At 36.4% G+C, this 27936-nt stretch overlaps 1 protein-coding gene across 3 annotated transcripts; it reads right to left on the bottom strand.

The window, feature by feature from the left end:
* Window positions 1-10: 10 nt before the first annotated feature.
* On the bottom strand, window positions 11-27275 carry ATM (Serine/Threonine-kinase ATM-like protein). Of its 3 annotated transcripts, NM_001339355.1 has the most exons (79): window positions 27075-27275; window positions 26593-26701; window positions 26363-26506; window positions 25857-26018; window positions 25551-25746; window positions 25304-25460; window positions 25048-25184; window positions 24864-24951; window positions 24406-24509; window positions 23986-24084; window positions 23281-23337; window positions 22978-23059; window positions 22364-22438; window positions 21802-21843; window positions 21656-21726; window positions 21375-21423; window positions 21172-21243; window positions 20611-20748; window positions 20426-20512; window positions 20161-20345; window positions 19210-19792; window positions 19056-19127; window positions 18754-18924; window positions 18550-18675; window positions 17951-18078; window positions 17234-17390; window positions 17084-17130; window positions 16941-17004; window positions 16706-16780; window positions 16112-16231; window positions 15720-15905; window positions 15388-15509; window positions 15240-15309; window positions 15018-15145; window positions 14720-14861; window positions 14474-14614; window positions 14279-14377; window positions 14142-14188; window positions 13435-13621; window positions 13137-13358; window positions 12565-12636; window positions 12167-12236; window positions 11552-11669; window positions 11332-11455; window positions 10793-10927; window positions 10459-10551; window positions 9936-9983; window positions 9744-9848; window positions 9397-9483; window positions 8763-9080; window positions 8364-8476; window positions 7946-8012; window positions 7783-7857; window positions 7162-7284; window positions 6755-6919; window positions 6579-6677; window positions 6086-6237; window positions 5761-5965; window positions 5484-5531; window positions 5273-5356; window positions 5073-5156; window positions 4253-4333; window positions 4047-4136; window positions 3908-3970; window positions 3489-3629; window positions 3348-3404; window positions 3201-3260; window positions 2647-2741; window positions 2428-2536; window positions 2146-2235; window positions 1964-2043; window positions 1787-1865; window positions 1642-1688; window positions 1464-1563; window positions 1195-1326; window positions 939-1073; window positions 786-851; window positions 389-532; window positions 11-280 (listed from the first exon to the last, which is right to left on the bottom strand). In NM_001339355.1, the coding sequence occupies exons 1-79, from the start codon at window positions 27141-27143 to the stop codon at window positions 203-205; spliced, it is 9042 nt and encodes a 3013-aa protein (NP_001326746.1). In that variant the 5' UTR covers window positions 27144-27275; the 3' UTR covers window positions 11-202. The 3 variants fall into 3 exon arrangements, with proteins under 3 accessions (NP_001326746.1, NP_001326745.1, NP_001319707.1); NM_001339356.1 differs by lacking the exon at window positions 21172-21243; NM_001339354.1 differs by having other exon boundaries at window positions 3489-3970; window positions 14142-14377.
* Window positions 27276-27936: the final 661 nt, after the last annotated feature.

Below are 27936 nucleotides of genomic sequence, written 5' to 3'. Positions count from 1 at the left end.
ATACGCAAAATGCACAAAAGCAGTAATATATTATAGGCTTGAGCTTGTTACTTCACATATTTGTTCTGTTCCACGCAAAAGCCGTTTTTAGATTGCTCCTCCCATCCTAAGCTAGACAAAATTTGGCAGCCGAGTATTTTTCAACTTTACATAAAGATTTCTCTATTCATAGACAAAAAATTGGAAGCATATAGAAGGTTGGTTACATCCAAGCTCCCCAGCCAGGGAACATATGGGACAAACGATCTGTGTCAATTGCGTCTTGTATTAGTTGCTGTGCCTACAAAACAATTAAGTGTTGAGCAAATACACTCAGTAACACCAAGAAGGCAAGAACAATGCAAGCTTTAAATGTTATACTCTTTAATTAATATGTCAAAAACTTTACCTGGCCATGTATGCTTCTCATCTCACCACCCTCGTAGCCATCAAGTTTTTGCTTGACACGCATCAAGGCACGTGTTGCATCCTTGTTTCCCTCGAACTCCTCTTGTAACCCTTCCAAGTTCATGCCATCATAATCTTCAGTTTCCTGGATCAAGACCTTTGTGTGAGAAACAAAACGTATTCAACAGGATAAACTATCCTAATATTGAATTGGAATCTCGTCTGGATCAAGACAATGAAGTGGAACACAAAATAATTAGCGTGAAGAAATAGATCCAAATAAAGAGCACCGGAAGCATTTGTTTAAACAAAAATCCGTAGTTAAGTCCATTTCATAACCTTTTTGCAAAGGTCATTACATTGTACATTTACAGCTTAACTATAAGGGTACGAGGTACCTTCTGTCTTTGCAAAGCCTTTAAGGGGGACAAGGCCCATTTGTACAGAGGATCATGTATAAAAACCTGCAAAACAAGCGATCTTGATTACGCATTCAAAAAAACTTTTGTATTTTAAGAAAATCAAAAGTTAAAACTTTCAGATCTGGTTACTTCGACAATTGTAAGCAGTGCCTCTTTATTTGTTCGCATCACAGACAGGGTTTCTTCGCAACATCTCCTGAAAACGCCTTCCACTCCTGTGATACCCATTCCATCAATGATGTCTCTTGTCAGTCTGAACGGAACCTATCAGATCAGAACAAAAATGAACAAATGAGAATTGTACAAAGATTATATATTCACATGAAAACCAATTAAATATGCAAAGATAAGAGATGGAAGAGAGGCAGAGAGGCAGAGAGCACACCCTTTCAGGAGTCTTGAGCATTAATCCTTGCTCAAAAGCAACTCCAAGATCTATGTGGACAACTTCTGCTGTAGCTTGATCGATTAAAATATTCATGGCATGTCGGTCACCAAGACCAACGATGTACCCAACCTGATAGCAAATCAAATGCCATTTAGTCGGGTTCAAATGATTTTTTCCGTTTTATATTCTAAAGTATACACAAATTGAAATTCCCATCTATCTTAAGCTGAAAGAGGATAAATATCATCAAAAGTGAATATACTTTCCATTGAACTAGCTGCAACACTACGTGTATAAGCAAGCCTCTTGACAAACCAGTCAGCAGGCTGCAGAAACTTTTCCAGGAAAAAGTAATGCATGACAGGCCTGCAAAAGGGGATGGATTTTTCAGCCACCAACCTACTTACGGAGTAAGTTAAATTAACGTTTCACAAAAAATGAAACCTGAAGTTTGTGCAGACATCCACGAAGGCTTTGCGCTTGTCCTTCGCCTACAAGCCACCAATCAATCACCGCGTATCAGTTGAGGTGTATTACCAGGTGTCAGTGATGGACAACTAAGAAGAACTGTGAAAGGAAACAAGCTTACACTCGACATATGTTCTCGGCATTTGGGGTATTTCCAGTTTCCAATGCCATAACGACCGTGAGCACCCTCACTCCTTGAGCTGTGATTTCATATGCAAACAGATAGTTTTGAACTGTCACGATTTGGAAGAGAGATTGTTGTACCATGTTATTGTAAATACTAGTCTACTAGACCAACCTTCCTATAAGATAATCTCCAAGTGGAATTGTGCCATCGACCCACTCAAGAACACCAGCGCTTGGAGTAAAAGGAATAACCTGAGAATATGTATATAAGTATATGAATTATAAAGAGCTTACTGAATGGATCAAATTTTCTCTAAAACAGAAAACCTCTAGTAGACTGATACAGAGACGTACCTTGTATGTGCGCACAGCTAATCTTCTCTTCCAAGTGTCCCGGTTATTGTGTAGAAAGGTATTGACGAGGCCAAAAAATTGTTCCATAACCTGAAACAAAATGGTACACGTTTTGCATAACTAGACCATTTTATATGTAATCTTAGCTAAGTCAGCAAACTTTCAATTTGCTGCCACTACAGGGAGCAGTGCCGTGTATCATATTACAGACATTGCAAGTGAGTAGTGCCACACGATGTATCATATTATAGACATTGCAAGTAAAACTTCCGAAACTCTTACAGCATCTTGTCTGAGGTCATCATTGCCAGATTTCGCAAGTTGCTTATATTTTTGGCCATCAGAACCAAAACATTCAACTACTTTTGGAGCATTTATACCATTCATCACTCTGCATATCATCCAAAAGACATGGTTTTAAATGAAGTGCTCTTTTACACTAGATATGCAAAAAATTATAGTTATATTGATTTTCAAAAGATTAATTGAGCAGGGACTTACGTAACAGAATCTGATAAACCTCTGAAAAACGGGAATGACCCTTCATTGTATTGGCAGCTACGATCAACAGGAATTGTTGCAGTCACCACAGGTACCTACACTCAAAATAAATTAATGTTTGACACATACCTGAGAAGCACAGAGAAAAAGCGAAATTGAATATCTGAACTAGAAGGATAATGGAAAATATGCTTGCAAGCTCAACTAACCAATTAACTCTTCCAACTAAATAAACAACGAAAAGACTATATATCGCCAAAATTCATGCAACGGAGTATCGATCTTGTTAGGAGTTGCAACAGACTCAAAACAGGAACCATGAGAGCAGACAAGTGAAAACACAGGAAAACATTTGCTAAAGAATTTGAACAATCTATAGTTGCATTAATATCTCCATTGTATGTATAGGAGTGCCTAGCAAGATGACCCATAAAGTTTTGAAGTTTCGAAGAAATTTTCTATCTTGAGCAGTAACACGGGTCCTACATGCTAATAATTATGATTAAGTTAGATAAGAGAATGCAAATGAATAAATTAAACAATGGCATGCTTACAAGTTCCAGTTGTTTCACACTACGAATCTCTCTTGGTAGTGCTACCTTTCTATTGGTATCCTGCAGAGGAAAGAGTTCCACAAATGTTTCAAAAAATGTTCAGCAAACAGCATAACAAAACACTTCCTCTAAACTCAACTATCAGACCTCTCTCCTTGTTTCAAGCTCTGCAAGCTTGATGTAGATATCTACCAGTTGTTTCATCTGAAAAAAACAATCAGGATTTGCTGATAAGTAACCAGGCAAAATGGTTTATGATGCATAAGATTAGGTGAAAATAAGGTTTACTTGTCTAATCATAGGCCCATGATAATGTGATACATCCTGCAGGAGATGCTCTGCTGCAAGCTTTTTATCCATATCAACCACAAAAGAATTTCTACTGCGTTGGTTATCCTTGATACGGTCACCGTTTGCCAAAGCCAGAAGCTAGAACCAAAAGCAACAGAAAAATACGAGACATATATCCAGTATTCAGAAACTTGACTTCGAATAAGATAGACAAAGTCACTTGGTAATAATGTAATTTCGATGGCATGCTATACAGCACAACATACTTTACTGTGTTTCCATTCTTTCAACAGATTCGGGATATCATAGGACACTCAAGGATTTTACCGTGTGCACTTCTAGCAAGTCCGATGCCAATTAACCAAACAGAAAAGAAGAAATATAAAGAGTACAAGAGATGGATAACACTTCAGAACCTGCAAGATTGTATGGTATGGATGATCAATGGCCATTTTTCTGATAAGCGAAACCAATGCAGACTGCAAGTAATAAATCGTAGAGATTAGCATCATAGTCATAAGTTTTCTACCATGGCCAAGTAAAATTGTATTCTACCTGAAAGCTGTTAGATCCTGATTCATCTTTGGAACTGCCCAACCTTGAAGCAATTTGATAAACAAGGGGTATAAATTTGTAGGACTGGACCTGCAAGAACGTTTAGGGAGATGAAGATTGCTTATAAACTAAACAAGAAAAATGGAGGGAAAATCAAAGAATTCCTTCTCGATAGCAGATAAAATCTGATACCATTAGTCAAGTACCTCTTTAATGGTGCTCAACATGTTATCAATAACATTTTTCTGGGAGGCAAGACTGAACCACATGGATACTTGCCGAAATACCTGTAGAAAGAAGAATTAGCTCCAAACAGTGTTCCGTAAGTAATTTAATAATATAATGGAATACACCACGTTTCTGCTAAAATCTCAAACATGTTTTTAAAAGGCCAGAGAAAACGTTAAATATCTTTCTGAGATAATGTAAGACAAAATTTCCCAAATAAAAAGTGTATAACTTATATGAAAATAAAGATCACTCTACCATAACCTGGCATATATAAGTATGCGCTAGTCACAAACTTTAAACTCCTAAGTACAGGTCGACCATTCACATGGAATTAAATGAATCTATGTGGTGCTATTATCAAATATACTTCATCACGTACCCAAAAAAACCAAAGAAAGATTGATATGACCAATAAGTATACAAACACAAACACGACTGAGAAATGTTGAAAAGCAGTTAGAAGCCGCCGCAACCCAAAACAGGAAAAATGAAGAAAGGTTGGACTATTGAAGACCACTAATATATCCATAGTTACTCCTTGATAGATGCGAAGGAATATAATGAAACCCAACTCTAATTAGTTGTAGAGAGAGATGAAGTCACAATAGCAACACATAGATCTGCAGATTCATTAGATGTTGTAACCTTACAATTAAAACCAGTTTCTTAAGGAATTCTATATTTGACTCTAAAAGCCAACTTAACACTTCATGACATGTCATAAAGGATCAATTCCAGACACTGTTTCACATCTTACATTATACACAAATCTCACAGAAATATAGATTAACGTACCACTCGAACATCATACTTGTCACCAATTTCCAGACAACGTTTATAACCCTCCAATGCAAGTTTCAGAAAGTTATCCCTGTCAACCTACGCAATTGAGGAGAAAGAGAGAGAGAGATCACATATCAGTAAATAACACCTATCAAGAAAACCATGACTACTTTTCTACATAAGCCAGATTATCAAGGCAGAATAAAAAAAACCTGCAGTTTTTCTGCTTCTTCTTTATCCATTGTTAGTTGCTTCTGCAGATCTTGGATCTTCAGTGAATAGTCAGATTGCTCCGCCTAGTACAGTAAAAGACCAAATATGAAGTAAAATGAGAGAGATGCCTAGACCGGCCAATCCATCAGATCATGCTTTGATAAGAGATTTGTTTAGAGACCAAACAAACGGAAGTAGACTAATACTTGCCTTCTTTGAACTCTTAAACCGTTTAATAAGCACCTCCAACTCTTTCGTCTGAAAAATTAAACACACTAGTTAGTTACCTCCAGTTTCACCCACACCAGAAGAACAACCTTTGGAGTTGAAGCTGTTTAAAACTATTACTGATACAGCAAAAGAAGGGATTAGTCATTGATTGGTGCTCATTTAGAAGGAAATAAATAGGCATATCCTACACACAGAAAACGAAGTACAAAAAGAAAATGTTAAAGAGGTGAATTTGAGCAACCAAGGTGGATAAGACCTTGTGTTTTCGTAGCCGCAGTGCAGCTTGCCATTCACTGGAGGAGAGTCTTTCCTCATAACTCTTAAATAGAGCATCTGCATAATGAGCCAGATGAAACCAAGTTTGGCTCTGTCTATCTACTAATCTTTTGCAGATCTTGGAACTCTGTTCTTCAGCAAGCGAAACTGCAGGCCTGAGATACTTCTCTAAAATAGTTCTAGAACTATTTTCAAGAGAAGCAAAAAAAAAAAAAAAAAAAAGAACCGAGTTGAGATTCTTAGAAGTTCATTACAAGCATAGATAGAAACTGCTTTCAACCAATAAAAAGTGACAATTTATTTACTTGCTAGATCTGGTTTCTGCTAGCCACTTTCCAATGACACGATATATATCTGAAGCCTCTTCCTTTAATTGATAATTATGTAAAATGTAGTTTGCAAGACTAATGGAAACTTCATGCCGCCCTTGGGCATGTAATAGCTTCGCCTCTTCAAGCTGAGAAACACACAAAAAAAGTTACTGGAAAGCATATCTCTAGTAGTGGACCAGATACATTGCCCTGTTCTGAACTAAGTGGCAAAGTAACTAATAGATATTAAAACAACCATTGTATGCCTTTGTTCAGTTAAAAATATTTTAATTCCTAGGTGACAACTATTTGTTGACAGAAGGAGGCGTGGGTAAATGAGTGATCAGAAATTTAGTTGTAACTTTGGTCTCACGTTCATAAACGTGAATAAGGAAAACGTCCCCGTATAAATATTTACAATTAAGGAAGAAAAAAGCAGGCTATTCAAATTCCACAAAAGATGCAAGATGAGTCATAAAAAAATTACCTTTCCAAGCCAGTCTGGAACGGGTTGTTGTCCATTACTTCTTGCACAAAGAAACTTGAACTCATGCAGAGACGCAGCTGCATGAGAAAACCTTGTTCCCTGAAAGCAACAAGATAATGTCTTGGTCCTCTGCATTTTACTACAAGGGAAATTGTAGCTTTTCACTTTATACATACCTTGCGAAGTAATGAAGCAGACTGCAAAAGATGTTGCATGGTACATTTCTCACATCCCAAGATTTGGAGAAGAACTCGCCTAAATGCGATAAATGGCTCCAACAAAGTCATGTGCAACTGAGTTTGCGTAATAATAGAGTTCCAATCCTTATTCAGCCAAGACAACTGTATTTCATAATTAAACATGGACTCAGATAACAAGATTATCTCACTTAGCTTCTAGGTAGTTTGAGCATATATGTGCACTCCCAAGACTAATAAAGAATACTAATAAAAGTCCCTAAGCAGCCTCGACATTTTGCCAACTTATTACTTATTATACTAATAACATAAATTCTTGAAGCTTTCAACGATTCAGTAGAAGCAAGTGAACAAACCACTTGAAAACGAAGTTACAGAGAAAATACCTGATCCATTGTTGGAATGACGGGGTCTACGCATGCCATTTGTTTGACTAGATAGCCATGCACACTTTGATGCGAAGATGTCGTCCAGCGAAGATCCCAAACTAGTCCAAGATGATGAAGAATCTAGACATGATAAAGCATGAGAAATCAAAAAGTGGGAAAAGACAAAACCATTGTTTTTCCAAAGAGACATGGAATCTTTAGCATCAGCATTTTTCCTTAGATCTTAATGAACATGCAGCTTGCATTCATAAATTCCCCAGCTTGAAAGTTCACATATGAAAAAATTTAGTCTATGAGATATAGTTTTGTGAGGAAATATTGAGATGGAAAAGTCTTTTTTTCAAAGGTGAACATCTCAACATAGTTAAGTTTTGGAACTTGCGACACCTGGATAAGTTAAACTTGACAGCTCTTGCAGTGTAATTGGCTAGTTAAGATCAAGATGACCTTAAGTATGGCACTCCCAGAGTGTGCTAATCTTTTAAAGGGGTTGTGGCAAGAGAAAGACCATTATCACATTCAAGAATATGAACAAATAAGGAGTAGAATTTTGCACCCAAATGACAAGCATGATGGAAAAAGGAGTTGTACGTTAATGTCAATTTTAAAATTCCATACCTGAAGTTTCACTACTGTTGAGTATATAAATTCAGTGCTTTCTTCGCTTGCACGGGAAATGGACAACACAAGCTCCTGAAAAGGAGAGAAAGCAAATATTCTTTACCACACTGAAGGTTGCAACCTTCCAATTCTAAGATAATAAACTGAAATCATGCATTACCTTCTTAGTATCCTTCAGTTTTCCATAAAACCCATCGTAATCCCCTTCTTGCAATGCTCTCAAACAACTGAGAAATTAAACATGTTAAAACATCGAAAAAGACATGCCTAAGGCGGAAGTTAGTGACTCTCATGTGTAATATTGATGACTGTTCAAAGCTTAAATAATCATAACTGAAAATTGATACTAAGACTTGACCCAAGAAACAATGCCAGATACCAGGAAAGTATGGAGACTTCAACTACTCTATTCTAAAATTCCTCTGTAACATATTACTTTTAAGTAAAAGTCTTAAGACCAGCGGCAAATTCAGTGTTGAGAAGATGTCATATTTGGTGCAATCGTGAGATATAGACAGGGAAAGATATCTAATGGCTAAGTATAGCAGCATCGGTACATAAGAGTAGAAATGTGTTACCAGTGCAAACTTTCATGATAATTATTGTTCTTTGCATGTTGCAGAGGTTGGCAATGTGTTTGCGGATAAAGTAATGAAAAATCCCATTTTCCTGCTCGCCATGCAGCCTCATACTGCAAGCAAGAAGTTAATTTGCAACTGAATTATCACCTAAGCAACACAACTTACGTACCACAGCTGAGTCTTGTTCGATGAGTTATTTGTTAAAACAGAATTTGGGCCAATATTGCAACGAAACAAACTACTAATCTGGTAAATATTGTTGCTAAGCTACTCCTTCAAGATCTTTGAGTCATCATATCGTTTCTTTATCCCATGGACTATTTATGTTTTACCAACAACCTTATTTAGACATGAGACTTCCATGTATTGGAAAAAAGGAGAAATCAGGATGCATACCTGCAATTCGATGAACTCGGGATCATACTGAAAGCATCCTTCTCGGGAAGTTAAGCCTCGGCAATACAAATCCAGGACATGCATACAGCCTGTCTGCTGCAACGACCTAATGAGTCCTTTGAACGGTTGTCTCTGGACCTCCCCTTCACCAAAAACCGAATGCCGTGCACTAGTTGTTGGCTGAAATTGTTCCACCTCTAGATTTTCAGAAAGGCTACTTGGCACCACCATTTTCTGTGAACGTGCTTGCAAGTCATAATACTCGAGTGCCCTAGTCCAGTTTCCCTCATGCTCGAATGTGATTATTTGAGCAGACAACTTTTAGATTGCATCCATGTAACAGAAACAGAAAGTATTATTCACATATAAGAAACCAGTAAAAAAATTAAAAACAAATACTGCAATATGATTTAGCTACTTCATTTTTTACTAATCAGTGTCGAAAATATATTTTGGCAATCAAATGAAACGGGAGATGTCTCAAAACATTCCTAGAGTAGATAACAAAAAGGTTAATGTTACCAAGTTCAGGAGAATACAGACTAGCAACCATTTCCAATAGGCAAGATCCAAGTGTGTGGATGAGATATCGAATATGTACTCTGTAGGAAAGAATTTTAGTATCAGAACGAACCTTATTTGAATGTATAACCCCATATAAGCTGTCAGGCTCGTTTATTCTTGTTATTGCAGACACAAGTATCTCAACATGATCCGGTAACTGTTAACAACAAAGAAAAGGAAAGATTAGAAATCGGCACAAACAACCATTTTCTCTGCTGCATGAAACCAAGCAAATAAAATCTTATTACCAATCCCCTTTTTTACATGGAGACCTGAGTTTGCAATTTTGTAAAAGTGCATCCAATGAAAGTTTCATAGATGACGATAAAGTTACTACTCATTAATCAATAAGCATAATGAGTTAGTTGGTTAAGATGGAAACCAGAGGAACGATAACATGCATTCCTTGTTTAGTACCTTATCATGATAAGAAAAATCAGGATCTCCAAGGCTTAGATTGCCAAATTTCTCCTCACACCAATACTCCACATACATGGAAGCAGTCAAATATGCACCACAAACCTGGGAAAGCGAGAAGAGTTATATACTACAAATAACTTAAGAGCTTCTATCTTAAATTCGTTAATTTAAACGAAAGGGGTAACTCACTACTGCTGATCCGGCAACAACAAGATAATCAATGGAAAGCCAATAAACCTGATCAACAAAAGTCATTCTGTATTATGAAGATTTTAAAAGAAACAAGAGGTATAACTGATTAGAGAACTAGTGCCATAGAAATGATACAAAAATACTTCAACAGAAAAATGAATTAAAACATCAACATAAAATGACATTCATAGAAGTAGCAAAACCTGACAGGGTGAAATTCTTTTTGCATGGTTTTACTATAAAATTAAGTTACTAAACCTCATGTTGATCATTTGAAAGTAATCAATTCTTCATATATGACATAAATACAAAATATAACAAGGCATCTAATAATCAACAAAACTAAAGGTTGTGACACCTATCACATATCACACCTATAAAACATAGTTGCAATTTTAGCAGGAAGCCAAAAACACTTTGAGAAGAAGATTTATGACAACACCAGACACATGAGACATTGCATGGATCAGAAATGCTGATCGTCCTAACAATGCATATGGTAATTGAAGCTAATATGCACCTTCTCCCAATTAGTAGTTATGGACGCTGCCATTCCATTTGATCCACTTTCCACATCTCTAATCTTAGCAGCTGTGGAACAAGATCTTGAATTCTGTAAGAGCATTCCAAACGTTAGTTTTGGTCATCTCTCATATATTATCCGGATCTTTTATAGAAGAAAATCCCATATGATACAGATTTCACTGTAAAGAAAAAATAGAATAGCAGAATGTCTTTAAGCACTCCCATGGATAGCATAATTTTCTCTGTTATTGATATGCAGGATAACCATTTTTCTCAAGAACTTAAAAACATTACAGCAAACAGGTCAGTCATGAAATCAATACCCTAACCTTTTCTCTCTTTGTTTGCCCAGAAAAAATCGATCTTTCGAGGACATAACACATCCGCAGTTCATTCAGAGTATTTAACATAACTTGCTTCGATTTTGTTAGCTTGTTTGAATCAGTGAAGATATGCTCTTTCACCTGCCAATGGGGATCACAAGCTTTAGCCAAAGTGACCACTAAATTATCTGTTTCTGCAACATACACGACCCTAATGGAAAAACATGACGCAGCCACCAGGCTAGAGGATTTACCTTACAGTATACAACTAGAATGAGCAAATCACGAGTATAATGCTTAACTCATCAACAAAAACAACAACCATAGTTCTATAAAGAAAATTATTTCAGTTGTAAACAAAAGTCGAGAAGAGGTCAAGATGGCAACATTAAAGTAAGTAAATCTCTAATAAAGACAGAACCGAGAAATAGGGAACACAAGAGAAGAGGATTTGACTCGAAAAACAGAGATATCCAGAGAAGAAACAATGCAAGCAAGTAGAAAAAAGAAGCATTATTGGTATATCCAAAAAATTCATGAGATACCTGTGACGTAATTAAGTCATGTAAATTGATATCCATCCCTATCCGTCCCGCAAGACTAACAACAACACTAGGGAATAGAAGCTCAGAGATTTCAGCTTTCAGCAATGCTATGTTCTGGCATAACCTGTCAAACAAAGCAGCAACAATGATCCACTCAGTGCAAGATTTTACTTGTATACTTTAAATAGATAACTATGGTAAACTGGAACTAAATAGATACCTTATTGGGACATCCTCACATAAAGCGATCATACAGTACACAAGCTGACAAATCCATCTATCAAAGTTTTTATTATCTGTGGACCACACTTCGGGCGTCTCCAGTGAAAATTTCTCGGCTGGAGGCCCAAAATGAACCATTCTTGAGTAATTTAAAAAAGAGGAAGAGTGGAACATGAATAGAATATGTTTAAACAGACATGGACATGTCATGTGCAGAATGTAATAGAGATACTTATCTACGTTAACTGAAATCTGTAATAATCCCAGGCATTCTAGTCTAAAAATCAATCAGGACAACTTTTCACGATTGCAACCAAAAGCCAAAAAGATTTCATATGCCTCGATGACTTCATCAGTATCCTCCATTTTTTGTTTTAGGTTGCATCAAGATTTACATACCCGTCATTTAGTACCATTCGGTTTCAGTTTTCAATAAAGAAACTTGACATTAAAACAAATTCTAGCATCTAGCAAGACGAAAGGTTCACAGAAATAAATTATAAAGAGATCTATGAGGTGGGATTAGTAACTCGAACCATGAGATTCCTACACACAAATTCTGTATAGTAAGATCTTCGCCACAATGTTAAGGTTCATGGGATAATTAGATTACCTTTGAACTGCTTTTGGCTATCCAATAAGATCTTTTCCACAATGTCAAGGTTCACGCCCCTACCATGCACCTACCAAAAGAAAAACATTATCTGGACAGGCAGAGCAGTTTTGAACTTAGGATACCCTAACAAGAATGGGAAATCCAATATACATCACTTGTTTGAATGTAGTCACTGACTATTTACATATTCACAAATATCACAATATAATTCTTGAAATCAATTTGCACAACTTTCTGAAAGACCCGTATCTTATATATCCTTAGACATCAGCATTCTACTGATAAAAACAATGCCTGCCCATGGGAACAATTCTCCACTTAACGAATTATCAGAGAAATATCAACCCACGAAAAGTAGCATAAGACCAGAAAGCTAATGCAGAAAAGAAGCTCACCTCAATCAAAGCTCTCTCACATGAATCAAAAGATGATAATGCTTGCTGGCCCCTTTCGGTTGAAAGAATTCCCTGAAATAAGGAGAGGGACATCTATATAGCTTAAATAAAATATTAAAGTAAAACTTGCGAACAATTATCCTTTCCAAACAGGAGACAAGATATTACAGAATAAATCTTTGAAATGAAGTACAACCCCTAAAATGCATGACAACTGGGGAAGGGGATTAGACATCTTTTGACTAAAATATAATGACTCACAAGACAGAAAGATTCATAACTTTCATGTGCATGATAGTAGATTATTAAAGTTTCAATAGATCGGACATCCGACAGGGAATAAAGATGAGTTAGCAGGAGTGTGAAAAACATGAAGCAGCAGAACAAAAGTTGAAGGCTAATTACAGAATCAAGAAAAAATTATGCCAAATTAAATCATAGCCAAACATTACGGAATTTAGAGGCACAGTCAAATTACTACAGGTAAATTATAAAAAACTGAGACCAATCAAACAATCGACAAAAAATAAGGATGGTCAAATCTGGATAGGTAAGAAAGTTAGAAAACTGACCCGAAGGGTTTGTGATGTTACATCAATAATCTTTACGGAGTCATCCAAAAGATACTTCTTCAGAAAATTTAGCAGTGTGATAAGGGTTTCATCGGATATGCCGTTCTCAGTCAAAGATCTGACTTTTGATCCAGTATTATGGCCAAAACCTTGAAGACCATGCATGGAGACTAAGTTCCCAGGAAGATGGAAAACAACAGTGTGGGGGTCCCTAATACCAATCTACAGTAAAAGAACAGAAAATAAGACCATATATTCAAATTGCAAGAGATACTGACCACAAGCGAATGACAGTTACCCTGGAAAGAAAATCAGACACCAAAAGTCTCATACTATCGGCTTCATCAGAGGCAGACACTCGGACAAGAGTCCAAACAGCATTTACAATTTCATCGTCAGACTGCCAAAATGTTTCTGCAGTTTCTCCATTTGTATCTTCTTGAGAAACTTCAGAAGCTATGAGCTTGTTATGCAGTGCTTGGAGACTGCAAAGGGCATAATAAGTTGATGAAATTGTAGCAGTGTGATAAGAGTAGAGGGCTAAAGGGTAGTAGGCTCTAGAAATAAACTTCATTAGCCATGTTTTGGGATAGTGCTTTCAGTTTTGTTTCTATAAAGGTAAAAGCCATATCGATAAAATTGAAAGACAAAACACTCTCTGCCTTCTAAATTAACTTGTAAAAACAGAAACAGAATCAAACATTTCACCCATGAGTACAAACTAGATAGTCCACGGACAATGAAACAAAGTAGCTCAGATATCGAGCAGACTAACCACATAAAAATTAATAATAACCAGAAATGAATTTACAATAGTGAGAAACTTTTTCTCCCTTGACCGTTGCTGCTTTGTGTAATTAGAAAAACTACAGTCTTCCAAAGTAAAATCATAGGAACCATACGTAATCTTAATTCTACAGCTAATATCCTACGCAAATCATGCCACAAAGGATAACCTTAATGCACATTGTAGGATGATTTAACTCAGGAAGATAGAATCGATACCTCCTGGAAAGGAATCTCGGTGGAAGATAATTAGATCTTCTAGAACACTGTTGGATAGTGGAACAGGAAAGAAACAAAAAGTTGGATAGTGATAAAATTTCAAGAAAAATGTAAATTAAAAATGTAGAGTGTTCAACCTTCAACAGATGATTCCTCGGAGAATATGCTTCGCAGATCCTAATGTGTGATTCACGAATGACTTGGAAATATTTTAAATCCGGGAGTGGTTCCAAGTCCTGAAATCGATGAACAAATCAGAACATATATATTTCTCTATTATTCCTGGCACTGGTAGGACAAAAGGAAGGCAACTTTAAACGTAGGACGCCTACTCTGATATCTTCATTAAGAGAAGAGTCTGAACTAACAACTAGCTTGTGTAGCAAATTAACCAGTTGAGATGACTTCGCACCAGAAATTTTGGTATCTGCTTCAGCATCAATGCAGCATGTAACCAGCTTTGAAACCAAAAACTAAAAAACCAGCAGATAGAGAAAAAGTAAGCCATATTTTCTAGAGTAATAAAACCCTTGGTATTTCAGAAGAGGACCCAAATGATAACATTAAGTAACACTTACTTGGAGTTGGTCACCTAGTACACTAACAATTTCTTTGGCAGGATTGCTTTTGAACAAATCCAGCAAACAGGACGCTATACTACAACACTGGTCTTGTAGTGAGGGATAGCCGATAAATTGTCCAACAAGATTGAATATGTAGCTGAAAGAGACCACAATTAAAGATAATAGTACATTTTAATGCTCGAAAAATATATATTCACCCTTCAATGCCACTCAAATTTTAATTTACAGATGAAGCTCATGTTTAGTAGCAGAACAAATAAGATTAAATAGATAAATTGAGAATTCTGCTCACTTTAAGGAACTTGGAACTAACGCTCTATGACCAAGAAGAATTGTAAGCTCTTCAAGAGCGGCCAAATGATGACGCGTATGCCGATGATGGCATGCAGCTGACATTCTATAGTGCATTTCTGTAATGAACTGCGAAACAACAACAACAATATTGTGACTAAAGTATCAAATTATCAAGAACAGTGTGACCTCATTAAAAAGCTTTGGCAAATTAAAATGTTACCATGAACACTCTATCCGGGCGAAAAATGTTTATCCTGTCAGTGATGGCCGCATTCTTAGGATAATCAGTGCTGCATAAAACAAGTAAGACCTTATAAAAAGGAAAAACTAAAACAACAAGTCTACATTGAGTGAGCACGAAATTTTACTTTTCCAGAAAACCATCCACAACTGTTTGAACTGCAAGTGAAATAGTGTCACGAGAAAAAGTAGGAACTGGAGGTTCCGGTGAAGACGAAGCGCATGATAAAATAAAACTAACAATAGACACCTGAAAACAAAACAAGGTGCCCATTAGATATTCAATACGTTATAATCAAAAATATATATATTATTTTTGAAATCTCCGACAAAATGAAATTAAACCGTCAATGTTTGGTTAATTCGGACTAGCGGATCAGACTAGCATGGATATTTTCCACCACGAACACCAAAAGACAGATTGCTGGAATCATGAATTAAATGTTACAAGGTATCATACCATATTCTGTTTAATCAGCTTGTCCCTCTCATTCTCGCTGGTCTCACCTACATACAATATTGAATTCTGAAGCACCATTGCACCTTTATCACATTCTGACGTTTTACTACAGTGCAATCCCATACATATCGAAAATATTGGCACAAAATTTTCTTTGACCAAAACAACCACTGGTTGGCCAGCCATCTGCAAATTGTACACAGAGAGTGAAATAAAGATCGGAAAAGCTCAAATCGCTGACCATCTTAATTGCCCATACAAGAATAGAAGACAAAGCAACCAAAAGTTTATAAATCTCATTAAAAAATCCTATAAGCATCACCATAAACTGAGATTGGAGTTTTCCAAAACGTTCAATTAGGTCCATAAAAGATGTAAGGAAGCACCCTTACCTTAGCTACCCAGTCGAGGTTAGTATGATCTTCATGCAATAGAAGAGCTGGAAGCAGCCAGTGGGAACAAAAGTGGATGAAATATTTCGGTTCAGCGTTTGGAATGAAAAGCTGACTTGTCTGCAACAAAGCAACCACCAGATGATATAAAATGCTAATAGGTACTCATTCCATTCTTCAAATTGCCACTTAGGACATCTTTGCTAGATATCCAAAAGCACATGTCGATATTTCATTCTTTCACTGGTAATTTACTTTGATTTTGTAATCAAATTGTGCCCTATCTACAATATTGTAAACCCATGTGCAAGAGAAACAAAAAAAATATTGAATCTACTTTACTGTAATACAAGTTTGAAGTTGATATATAAAACAAATGAAACTCCAACAAACAATATTGTAAACCCATGGTGCAAGAGAAACAAAAAAATATTGAATCTACTTAACTGGAATACAAGTTTGAAGTTGATATATAAAACAAATGAAACTCCAATAAACAAAGTTCACATCAATAACTTCGTGAAAAGGTAATATAACCATCACAGAAAAGAACTGCTTGATCTATGAAACAGAGAATATCAACTTGCAGCATACCTCAATAAGGCCAGCTAAACTGACACCAGATGCAATCCAGTGAAAAAGGATTGGGCCCAAGAGTTCTTCCAGGTACTGCACAAAGCAGTTTAAGTCAGCAGGCACATTAACAAGGTTCAGAGGGGATTAATCTCAAGTAAGTCTGCTGAAATTCACAGAAATGTAAAAACAAGAAGAACATTTATCATGCAGTTGTGGAAGAGAGAAAAAAAAATACAAGAATCAGCAATAACACCTTGAACCTAGATGGGTAATGGAGTTGTGCTGATAAATTGTCAAGTGCGGCAATGATTAATTCCCTAGTAGGAAGAAGGCAAGATAAGTAGAAGAAAGTTTCAGCTAATACAAAAGACAGTAACAATTACTAGCAGGAAATACCTCTGACAGGGATCTTTAGCTGAAACAGCGCACATCATAAATACAGCCTGCGTTTCACCCAGTTTGGAATACGATGTTAACACAAGCTTAGCTTATTGCATACTCAAAATGATTCTAAGAACTCAAAAGAAAATGAATGAAAAATATTACCTGCAACTCTATGTTCTCACTGTGATAAGCGAGGTGCATAAGAGTAATGATGACAGTCTCCATTTTTTGGCGAGGCTGAGGACCAACAGCCAAAACATCTTTTGCGGTAACTAGTTTCTCCTTTGAGGAGGTTACCAATTTAATACCAAAGCTGGAGCTGGAAAAGGAAATGGGAAAAGTTTACAACTAATGAGTTACATCAATCTGACAACGAATTCTGAAAACAGTAATAAAAATAAAATATTAAATACTAATGTGGTACTACAATCAAACATAATAAAAACGGATAACGAGGCTCAAGTGCAAGTTAAAATTTCAAAAGATAACAAGCCCTGTGAAGCATCTGATCTTACAGAATGATGCTCGTCATAAGACTCAGAATCAATAAAGAATAATGTATCAGAATTTTGAAAAGGTTTTCCAGAGAGATGACTAAATTTACTAGAACATGCCAAACAAATACTCTGCTCACAAAAACGACAGAATACGACTTTTTCTTCTTTTTCTTATCTTTTTGGGTAAATCACAAGAATCTGTAGAAATGAGTATATAACAGAAACCCACAACAAAGACAGAGATCAGCTTCTTTCTCTTATTTTCTTTTTTGGTAAGCCACAAGATCTGTACGAACGAGTATCTAACAGTTTGTCTTAGTAGGAAAACACTCTACTTAAAAAAGCCACAGGATAATAATAATTTTGAATAACCAAACTTTACCAAATATCTTGGAATAATGCCTCATGGCCATCCCACGTCTGGAATAAAATCCCAATTTGTCTTGCCAAGACAAACCTCACTCGATAATCAGAGTCACTTAGCATCAACAGAAGTCGCTCAATCATTGTCTGTATTAAAACACAAACTTAATTCACTGTACAACAAGAGACTAAATAAAATAAGAATTCCACAAGGAACCAATTAGAATATTTAGCTGTAACCGGCTAATGTGAAATTTCAAAAAGAAAACTACTAGCGGTAATGGTAAAACAGGAAAACTGCCTGTTTACTTGTTTATTATAAACACACTGTAATTTTTCTCCATTACTTGAACAATTTCGCTACAAGTAATGAGTGCAAGAATATATTTCAATTTTTCATCTCCAAACAACAGGAATAGTCTTATCTGAACAAACTGTTTTTTTTTTCAACTCCAATGGTAATTTGACAAGAAAAAAAAGTCATGCAACCTTGAGGCAGGAACATTTTTGCTTCATGAAAATAGTTCAAAGAGAAGCTAAAACATAAGGAGGAGATTAATATTGCATATGTCAGCTTATCAAGTCTGAAGAAAGAGTGATAAAATGGGAAGTACGCACCTGACCAGTCTGAGGATTAAGTAAGACAAGATCACATATACAGTTGATCAGCTTGACACGCCCAAACCATCCCAAGAGACCAAATTCAGAAACTTTATTCACCATTGCGCCAAGTTGGACAAAGACCTGCACATTACCTGAGCAATTAATAAAGCAGATCCCTGGAAAGAACCAAATAATCACCTTAAACAGGAGAGATAGTACCTGAAAACTTTCTGCTTCTTTCAAAGACAAACCACAATTTTTTTCGACTCCAGAGGAATCCCTCCTCGAGGATGATAAAGTATGAAGTAAAACATGCAGAGCAGTGACTATATTGAGACAGTTACGCTTCATCTTTACTTGTGTGCTAAGCATGCCATCCAAGAAAATAACCTTAAAGTAAAATAATGAAGCAAATACCCATAAATACAACAAAATGTGGTTGAGATGTTGATGAAAAACCCTCTATTTTCTTTCTCAAAATATTTCACAGCAAATTTAAATCAACAAATTAAACTCCATACCAAATCATCAACCTTCGGAATAGAAGTCAAGCATGAAAGCTTGCATAGATGATACAGTATATTTTCCAGTACCTGCACATGTAAGCAGTTTGTAGCTATAAGGTCACCACAAAAGTTTGAGATATTGGTATAATAAAAAAGATTGCTGAAATACCTTAGGATCAGATTCCTTCTCCAATAGATTATATAGAACATCCCATGTAGGAAACTGAAGTACCGGAGAAAAACATGAGATAAGCGATACCATGCCCAACTTCCAGTTACCCATAGAAACGGGCAGGCCAGGTACAGCTTTTCCCCCAGCAGCTATAATATCCCTCTCTTTAGTGTCTTCAGCTAAATCTAAATCCATATCCACAATCCTGCCAACTTCTGGGGAATCAGGTGCTAAGGATTTAGAAGGTACAGTGTCTGAATGTGTATTCCATGCGTGCTCAGTATATTCTTCATAGACTTTAGCAAAAGACCGCAAAAGGTTCTCTAAGGAATGAATTACAAAATCATAACTAGCGCCAAGGAGATTTTGGTCTCTTCTGTTGCTGAAGACAGGAGATTGAGTAAAGGACCTCAATGAAACTATTATAGAACCTTTCTCATTAAAATCTGAGCCAAACCCTAAGGAACCACGCCTTTGAAGATCATTGAGGCTCTTTGAAACTGATTCAACAGCATGATCCAGGCCTTCTAACAAATACTGGCATGCCTTTAAGAAGAACGAACTGCTTCCTTTACCCTTCCTGAGAAATGAAAACGAAAATCCAGTTGACTGAAAGAAAAGTTCACTCAAAGAGATACAATTTAAGCTAGTTCATCGAGGGTGTAGCCATATTCACAACCATCAATCATTTTTGTCTTAAACCTCTGAAAAGTGAAAAAAAAAAGATTCCCAAAAAAATCACAACTTTGTCTCTGACAGCTACATGCAAAGAACATGATTACACTACAAACAGAACAAAGACGCATCTACAAGTGGTGCTCACCGTCCATCAAGATATCTATGAAAATCTTGTTATAAACTATATACACATTCTAAAGGAGTGAACACTTTCGATAGAGAAAGTCTGATAAGACAATAACAATATTACTCGTTGACAAGTTAACAAACCTTGTGATGTAAGAACCATGCATAAAATGACACAACAGAGCACATCCCATAAAGATGTCAGACAATGGTCCTTTCTCCTTGACCTCCGGTATAATGCTAAGAAAATAGATATCCATGTCATGAAGCAATGGATCTCTTAACACCAGAGGTAGTTGTACTACGTCAGGAACTTGGCAGCCAGAGATCTGAACTACAAGGAAACAAAAAAACTGTCAGCGGAGAAATGAGTCAGGAAAAGGCGGAAAAGAAATCAAGGATCCTCCACCTTGCTAGAATTTGAGCAAATTCTTGTTAGAGCCTCCACAGAGCATTCAAAGAGTCCAAAATTTCTTTCTCGATCAACATCATCTATCTGCAGAAGAAAGAAAAACAAATTCCAGTAACAGTCTTGATTCTTTCATAAGATGAAAAATTATCAAACATAACCAGCACCTTCACCACATCACTCACCTGTTCACAGACATCCCATTGAGATGGTGTTGGAAGATGTTCCTTAGGCAATGGAAGTGAAACCTTGAAACCAGCACATAGGGAAAAAGCAGCTGCTGGTAGAAGCTGGACCATTCTCTCATCTAGAGTCAAACGAACCTAAGAATGTAAAAGCCACAAGCAGGATTTCCAATATGATCGTTTGGTACAATGAGGTACACATCATTCGAGACTTACAAATCTACAATGCTTACTTCACTCAGTGAACCTGATGAGGCTTCAAACTATATCTTATGATTTTCAGTTCACAAATATCAGGTGAAAATAGAATGCAGCAGCTCTTAACAACTAGTTGGCAGAAAATAACATAAAAGGTCAAATTTCACTGCCTGACAATCTTCATATTGGAGTAGAAACAATTCAGGCTAACGATTTTGTTTGGTCAGATCCAAGACAATACTTCCTCCACGGAAAGTAAGAGAGTAAGAGGTATCACATAACATCAGACCAAAAATATGATTATTAATTAATGAGATCCATGTGCCAAATATACTTGTGTACTTCTGAAAAAATTAAAACTACCTTCCAACTTAGAGGGGCACAAACTGCTCTAAGAAGATTTCGTCGAAGATGTAAATCATCTTGCAGGTTTCCCTGCACAAATTCAACCATCAGTGATAGGATAAAACCATGACGATGCAACAACTCTTCAAGACTTTAAAGGTTGAGAAATAGTCAACATAGAATGTACCAAAACCAGACAATTACAGTGAGAACCTTCTTACCTGGCAACCCATACGTGAAAAGTAACATGCAATGAAGTACAAGGCCGGCCTGGGTAAAAAGTCATAATTCTTTAGATAACAGTAGAGCCATTCAGCCTCTATTAATTAAAGCCAACCAGGTAGTCGAACACAAATTAATCTTATTGAGTAAAAACAACAATAAGATATATACAAACTTTTTTTTTATTTTTTTCAGAAAAAGTGAGGCTCTAGCCTATGTGTACACCTCAGGAAATAGCTGAACAACATAGCTTATTAAGTTTTGAGTATGAAAGGCTTACTCAGAGGGTATGTGTCTGAATAATTGATGATCCCAAACTTCTTGAGGCAGAATTTTAACGGTAATGTGGTTCTGATTGAAGAGACAATAATATTAAGAGGATAAAAGTCTTTAAAACAAAATATAAAACTTAATTAAAAAACTCACACTTGAAATAATTGATCCAAGGAGTACCAAGACAGCATCAACCTGCATTAAAATAGTGTAGCATCAGCCATACGTGCGTGCATCTGTGGCTACTAATCAGCTTAATTTGCGAGTAACCGAAAACTGTTTAGCTAAAACAACTTCCAACCACCCTTAAATAGTATTGGGTAACCAAGAAACCCCTTGACCTTGATCCCCATTAAAGTATCTTTTTTAACTAAAACTATTACAGAGTTAACCTGAAACTCAACTTAAACGGGAAATGACTAGAAAAGAAACTCCGAACAAATAAGCCACTAACGTTTGATCAAACAAAAATTCCCAAAGAAAACTTTTTCATTGTTCGAAAGAAATGTTAGAAAGATCAAAAATCTTAAGTTCAAGTAGTTGGCTGGTACCTATACACAAGTTCAAACGTCATAGGTGGAACCTTATTTGCTACCAAGTGGTCAGGATTTTTTTTAATACTTTCTCTAGTTTCTACCGTAAGAAGCAACAGATTTTGAACAAATTGTTTACTGTGTGAATCAAGAAAGAATATAAGTAGATAAGTGCAACGTACAATTACACTCATGCTGCTGAATGTTGCTAGCCCGTGGATTAAAGAACTCCAAATCGATTGCCAACCACGATCTAGCTGCAAATAATACAGTTTAGAAACCAAAAGCTAACTACAAAGCAAATCAGGTTCATAATAAGATATTATATTAATGAAATCAGGAATTCCAATGCAAAGCTGAATATGAATAGGGCATGAAAACCATTTCAGCAATCATAAAACCAAAAGTCAAAAGGATTCCCAGAAATCAATCAGCTAATGTATCCAAAAGCCTAACCACCTGGTTTTTATTGAAAATGGTCACATAATTTATCTAACATTAAGTTGAGTCTAGCTAGCTTAACATCATAAGAAAAACCCTATATGTGGATAGGCTATTAATGTTCAGTTCATTTTACACCAAAACCATTTGCCAAGACGCAAACATAGAGACAATATAATTCCTCAACTTCTCCACGATATAATCAAGGGATTCAAGTATTATTTTATTTTAATAACAACACCAAATCCGCTCTAAATCTCAGCAATACATGTTTCTGCGAACAAAACTTGTCCAATCACCTATCATATGAGAAACAGACTCACACACACAAAGGCAGGAAAGGCATGTAAAGTACCTCGCTTGAAGAAGCAGATGACTTCGATATGTCCATAGTAATATCTGGAAGTGACAAACCAGAGGAGAGCCCTTGCAAACTCCTTCAAATAAATTGAAGTTTCACAATAAACTAACTGAAATATAGGATCAGCGAATTTAACAACTTGAAAAATTAAGTATAACAAAGATCCCTAGATACCTCATATAAATTTACATATTTTTTGTATCAAACACCTCAACAGCAACTAATATTAGCAAATATATGAAGGAAATTGCTGCAAATTTAGCATAGTAAACACCTGAACTAGCATCATAAACATACCTCAAAGTCCATAGTAGACCATCATAAGAACGTCTCATACTGGCATCCTCCAGAAGTCTGTCATTTACAAGATTAAGTCAACCAAAGCAGTCCCTGTTAGACAGATGCTAGTAGTATGAAATTGAAATATCTAGGAGAAGCACCACATCTACATTTTGCAGCTATTACAGTGCTATGAGAATAGGATATTTCAATAAAAAATATTCACAGAATTTAAAACCATAAACTGCCAAAGGTACTACCATCCGAAATAATGTTGAATCATATTACTGTCAGAAGTTGGTAATATAAGAAACTAAACTGAAATCAAAAGTAATGAATCAGTACACTCCTGAAATTGCACTCATAGAATTGTGTTTGCTTGTTTACTTGGTTAATGCAGGCTATGCAGCGTAGTCACATATTAACAAAAATATATATACAGTATGTCACATAGATAAAAAGGGAGATAATATATACAGACATACAAAAATAGGAAACATAAGAAAAAAAGTAACTATCACCATCTTACTTAGTTTAAATGTATGGTCCTATCAACTGCTTCTTAGGTTTTGGTACAATGGACATTCTAAAAGAGCACCATACCAGAAGGTGCAAAATCAATACTCCTTGTTGACAAAAACACTTCTAAGAACTTAGCTACTGTTCTCTTAGAGGAAAAGAAACGAGATCCATGTAATATCCAAGTCTAAGTTCCCAAATTACCTCTGAAAGTTTGTGCAGATGGCTTCAAACCAGTAAATAAGGAGATCCATATTGATGCGAGCACAATAATTCCGAACTAAACAACCAAAAGCAGCACACCTGGGAAAAGCTTATGTACTTCAGTCCACATATTCATATATAAATAAAAATTCTACGGAAAACAGGGAACAGCGATATTAGAATTAGTGCGAAGACAGCATCTAGACTGACAGAAATAATACAGATTTTCTTAGAAAGGGATGTGCTATTCTCGCCAAACTTATTCTCCAGCATTATGTGTCATTAACAAAAACAAACAGTGTACACTCGTCAAATGCATTCTTATGATATGGATACACATATATCTACAAAACAACTCTCGCAAAGAAGACATCAGCAGATTGGATATTCACTTGTAATATTCTGATTAGGAATTCATACCATAGCCATTTTCCTTCAGTTAGTGCATCCACCATACGCATCGCAATATGTTGCCTACGAGCTCGTTTCTCTGACAGTGATGGTCTAGATGTATTGACACATGCCTGTCAAAGTTCTAAATGTCAGCAAAATTTCTCTAACACATTCCCTATATACACACAAGCGGACAAAACACATATTTCAGGACACAGAAGGCTGTGAGCAAACATGCATGTCTATGATGAGGTTCAATTGACTGTGTTGAAAAAATATTCTCAAAGTATACAGATCAAACTTCTGCAGAGCAAAAATGCTTCAGAAATCATAACTCGAATCAATTAAAATGGGGGTGAAGTTAGATTAAACAAAATCTAGACACTGCTGAAAATAGATAAAAAATGGTCGCCTGAGTTGGAACTATGTTGTGAGCCATGTAAAGCTACTCAAAGAGCAAAGTAATTTGCATATAAAATAGGTACCCGGTAGAACACATGTGCAGCCAGCTCAACCAAGCTATTCTGATAGCTGCTCAGTGCCCCTAACTTTTCATCCTTTGTTGTATCACCCCTAAATAATTTTTTCAATTAGAAATCTATAACTGCACGAGATGTGTAGAATTTAAAGAAGTTATCCCTCGAAAGAGGAGACTCAAAAAAGATGTACCATGATGCAGAACTTGATGAACTACCAAGATCCAATTCACGAGTAACCACGTCCAAAAGTTGTTCCACTAGAGAACTAGATTCACTAGAATCCCTTGTCAAATTTAACTGTAGCCTTCCATAAGAAACAAGTATCTCCTACAAGGCAGAACAAGAAGAAGAAGAAGAAAAAACTTAAGACCATGAAAAAGAATTATATTTAAAAAATTACATGTTTAACAAAGGGCTACCATAAAAAGAAAAAGAAAAAAATAAACCTTGAGGTTTTTATCATGGGTTGTTAACCAGCAACGGAACACAAATTGTTCAACCGCATTATGAATTTCCAATGACAAAGAGCCTAAATTAGGACCATCCTTCAGCAAGAACGTATTTACACATTCAATAAGCTTGCGTGAAAGCTTCCCCTCATCTCTGGAAGTATTATTAGTACACCAAATTTTAGTATTATTTGCAAAGGAGGGTACAGATCTGAGTGAGACTGACTAACAAATAAAATCAGACCTTACAGAAGAGAAGATGTGAATGAGGCCGTTCACAATTTCTTCTCGAAGGTCATCAGGAAAATCACCAGGGGAGTTCTCTAGAAGTGACTGAAGCGTAAGAATATAGCGAAAAGCTTCCTCCTTCTGGCTATGTTGACCACTGTTTTTCTCGCAAAACCCTGTCTCAGCCCTTTCCATGTATAGCAGCACCAAACCTTGCAGAAACATTATATTAAAATAATACACAGCACCAGCATACCACCATACGCTTCAGATTCATGACAAGACAAGACAATTAATGGATATAGAATTGAAGAGAACTCACTGGAATATGTACGCTTCCTCATTTGAAAACGGTACTCCTTAATTTCCAAAAGATGGCGGAGTATGGTACCATACTCTGACTGAAAGCTTGGTGTGTTGCTCAAGATATCATGTACATGAGTAAAAAGGGTTTTAGCCATAGATAGCAAAGGAAATTGTACACCTGAGAATTAAAACAGAGTGGTTACATAACCACGGGAAAAGCTGAACTTTTTTATCAGAGTAAATGCACCATCAAAGTGTAAGCAAAAAGATACATTTCTGTGAGATGAAAATCAAATTTATTCCAGTTCCATAAAACTTTTTTCCAACAATGTCCTCTTTTGAGGTGACGTTAACACATAGTAACTACAGGAAACATTCAAAATCAGATTACGAAGTTTCTGACCAAGAGACTTGATACTTCTGCCTCTTCGAGTGAAGCGTCTTTACAAGCACAAAGTGATTCCATGAAAAATTTAAAAGCATGTTACCATGTTTCTAGTTCACCAAAAAAATATTTCTCACCAGGAAATTTAGTTTCTTCTGTTCGCTGAACGACAACGCGAAGTGTCTTTGCAAAAGTTGGCTTGGGCATCCGTCGCTTACTACCTGACACCTCCATTGAGACACATTGAAGGAGAAGTTTAACCAAAAAGGGCCACGTTTCAGCTGCAAGGAGAAGTAACGTTCTAGATTAACTTTAAAGCGTGATGCACTGTATATTAGCATCAACTGAATAAATTATCACCACCTACCATTTGGAATCTCGTCCAACTTTAGCTTAGCAGTGTTTTGCGAAAGAAATCTACAAAAGGTAATTGACCTTTCCCCTTCGAGCCATGTATTCAATAACTTGACACCATCCTGGACATACAGAATATGTAAGAAATTCATCAACATGAGAAACATTAAAATGGAATTATATATAGATCAACATAAAAAACCTAGTAGCACATTACTCAGAGAAAGATACAAATTCTAGTCAATGCTTGGGGGCCCTGGTCAATTGGTCATAGCTTAATCAATAAGTATCTCAACATTTTTCAAACCAAACCCACTCGAAATTATCACAGAAACCGAGCCGTATTGCAGTATAAGGAAACAATAAAGCATCGTTGCGACTACGCACAACGAAATCAAGACAACACGCCACAAATATACACCAAAGTCGAAATTTCTCAGCCGTTTTCCCCATAAACCCCAAAAAACGATTAAAAGGGATAACTAAAAAGTTTACTTCGCGAGTCTTGGCTTTATCTGACGAGAGCTTGGAGACGATCTCATGGACATCCCTCGAAGCAACCATGGCGAAATCAAACTAGAGCATAATCCGAGAATCACGACAATGGTAGTGAGTGGGGGAGTTCAAAGTACCCCAAGTGTCACCCGATGAAATTGATTTTGAATTTCTGAGGAATGGGTTCAGGGTTTTTTTTAATTGACACTGACGGGACTGTGGTATGTCACCGTCTATATAGGCCCTTATATTGTTTTAACTTTCACAAATTTGCCCCAAACGAACCATTAGATTATGTTATGGACTCACCACAATTTGACCTAAATTACATATAAATCCCTACATTTTACCACTCAAACGATTTGCCCCAGTCGAACCGTTAAGTCTCCGGTTCTCGTGATTATACTCCAATCGAACCAAATTATGACTAAGGCCAATTTACAATTTCACTCATTTCCCCAAATCGAACCGTTATATTTTCCGGTTATGTGGTTGAAGAAGGAGCTAAACCGGTCAGACACGAAATGTCATTTTTTAGGTGAATCGGTTTCTTTCCTTCTCGTCTCCTCTACATTTTCCCATTTTTGTGGAAAAGAGCAAAGAGTTCAAACTTGTGAAAACTGAGACTCTTAAACAACGCCATCTTACATTGTTGAGTTGTGATCTTTTATATTGTTTAGAAGCTCAGTGGTAGAGAAATCAATACAGATGGACAACTCGAGCTAATGAATGAGTTTCGCTGTCTCTTTCGCCTCCAGAAGTGTGTGAAAGAAGCTAATAAAGGCACCTCCAAGAGAAATCTAGATTAAGGGACTGCGTCCGTGCGATTGAGGTTGCTTCTTGGTGTTGATTTCTACTTTGT

Source organism: Arabidopsis thaliana, chromosome 3, assembly GCF_000001735.4.
Source record: "Arabidopsis thaliana chromosome 3, partial sequence".
In the NCBI taxonomy this organism is placed as follows: Eukaryota; Viridiplantae; Streptophyta; class Magnoliopsida; order Brassicales; family Brassicaceae; genus Arabidopsis; species Arabidopsis thaliana.
Note: the sequence above shows the minus strand (reverse complement) of the source record. Positions and strands in the feature narration are given on the sequence as shown.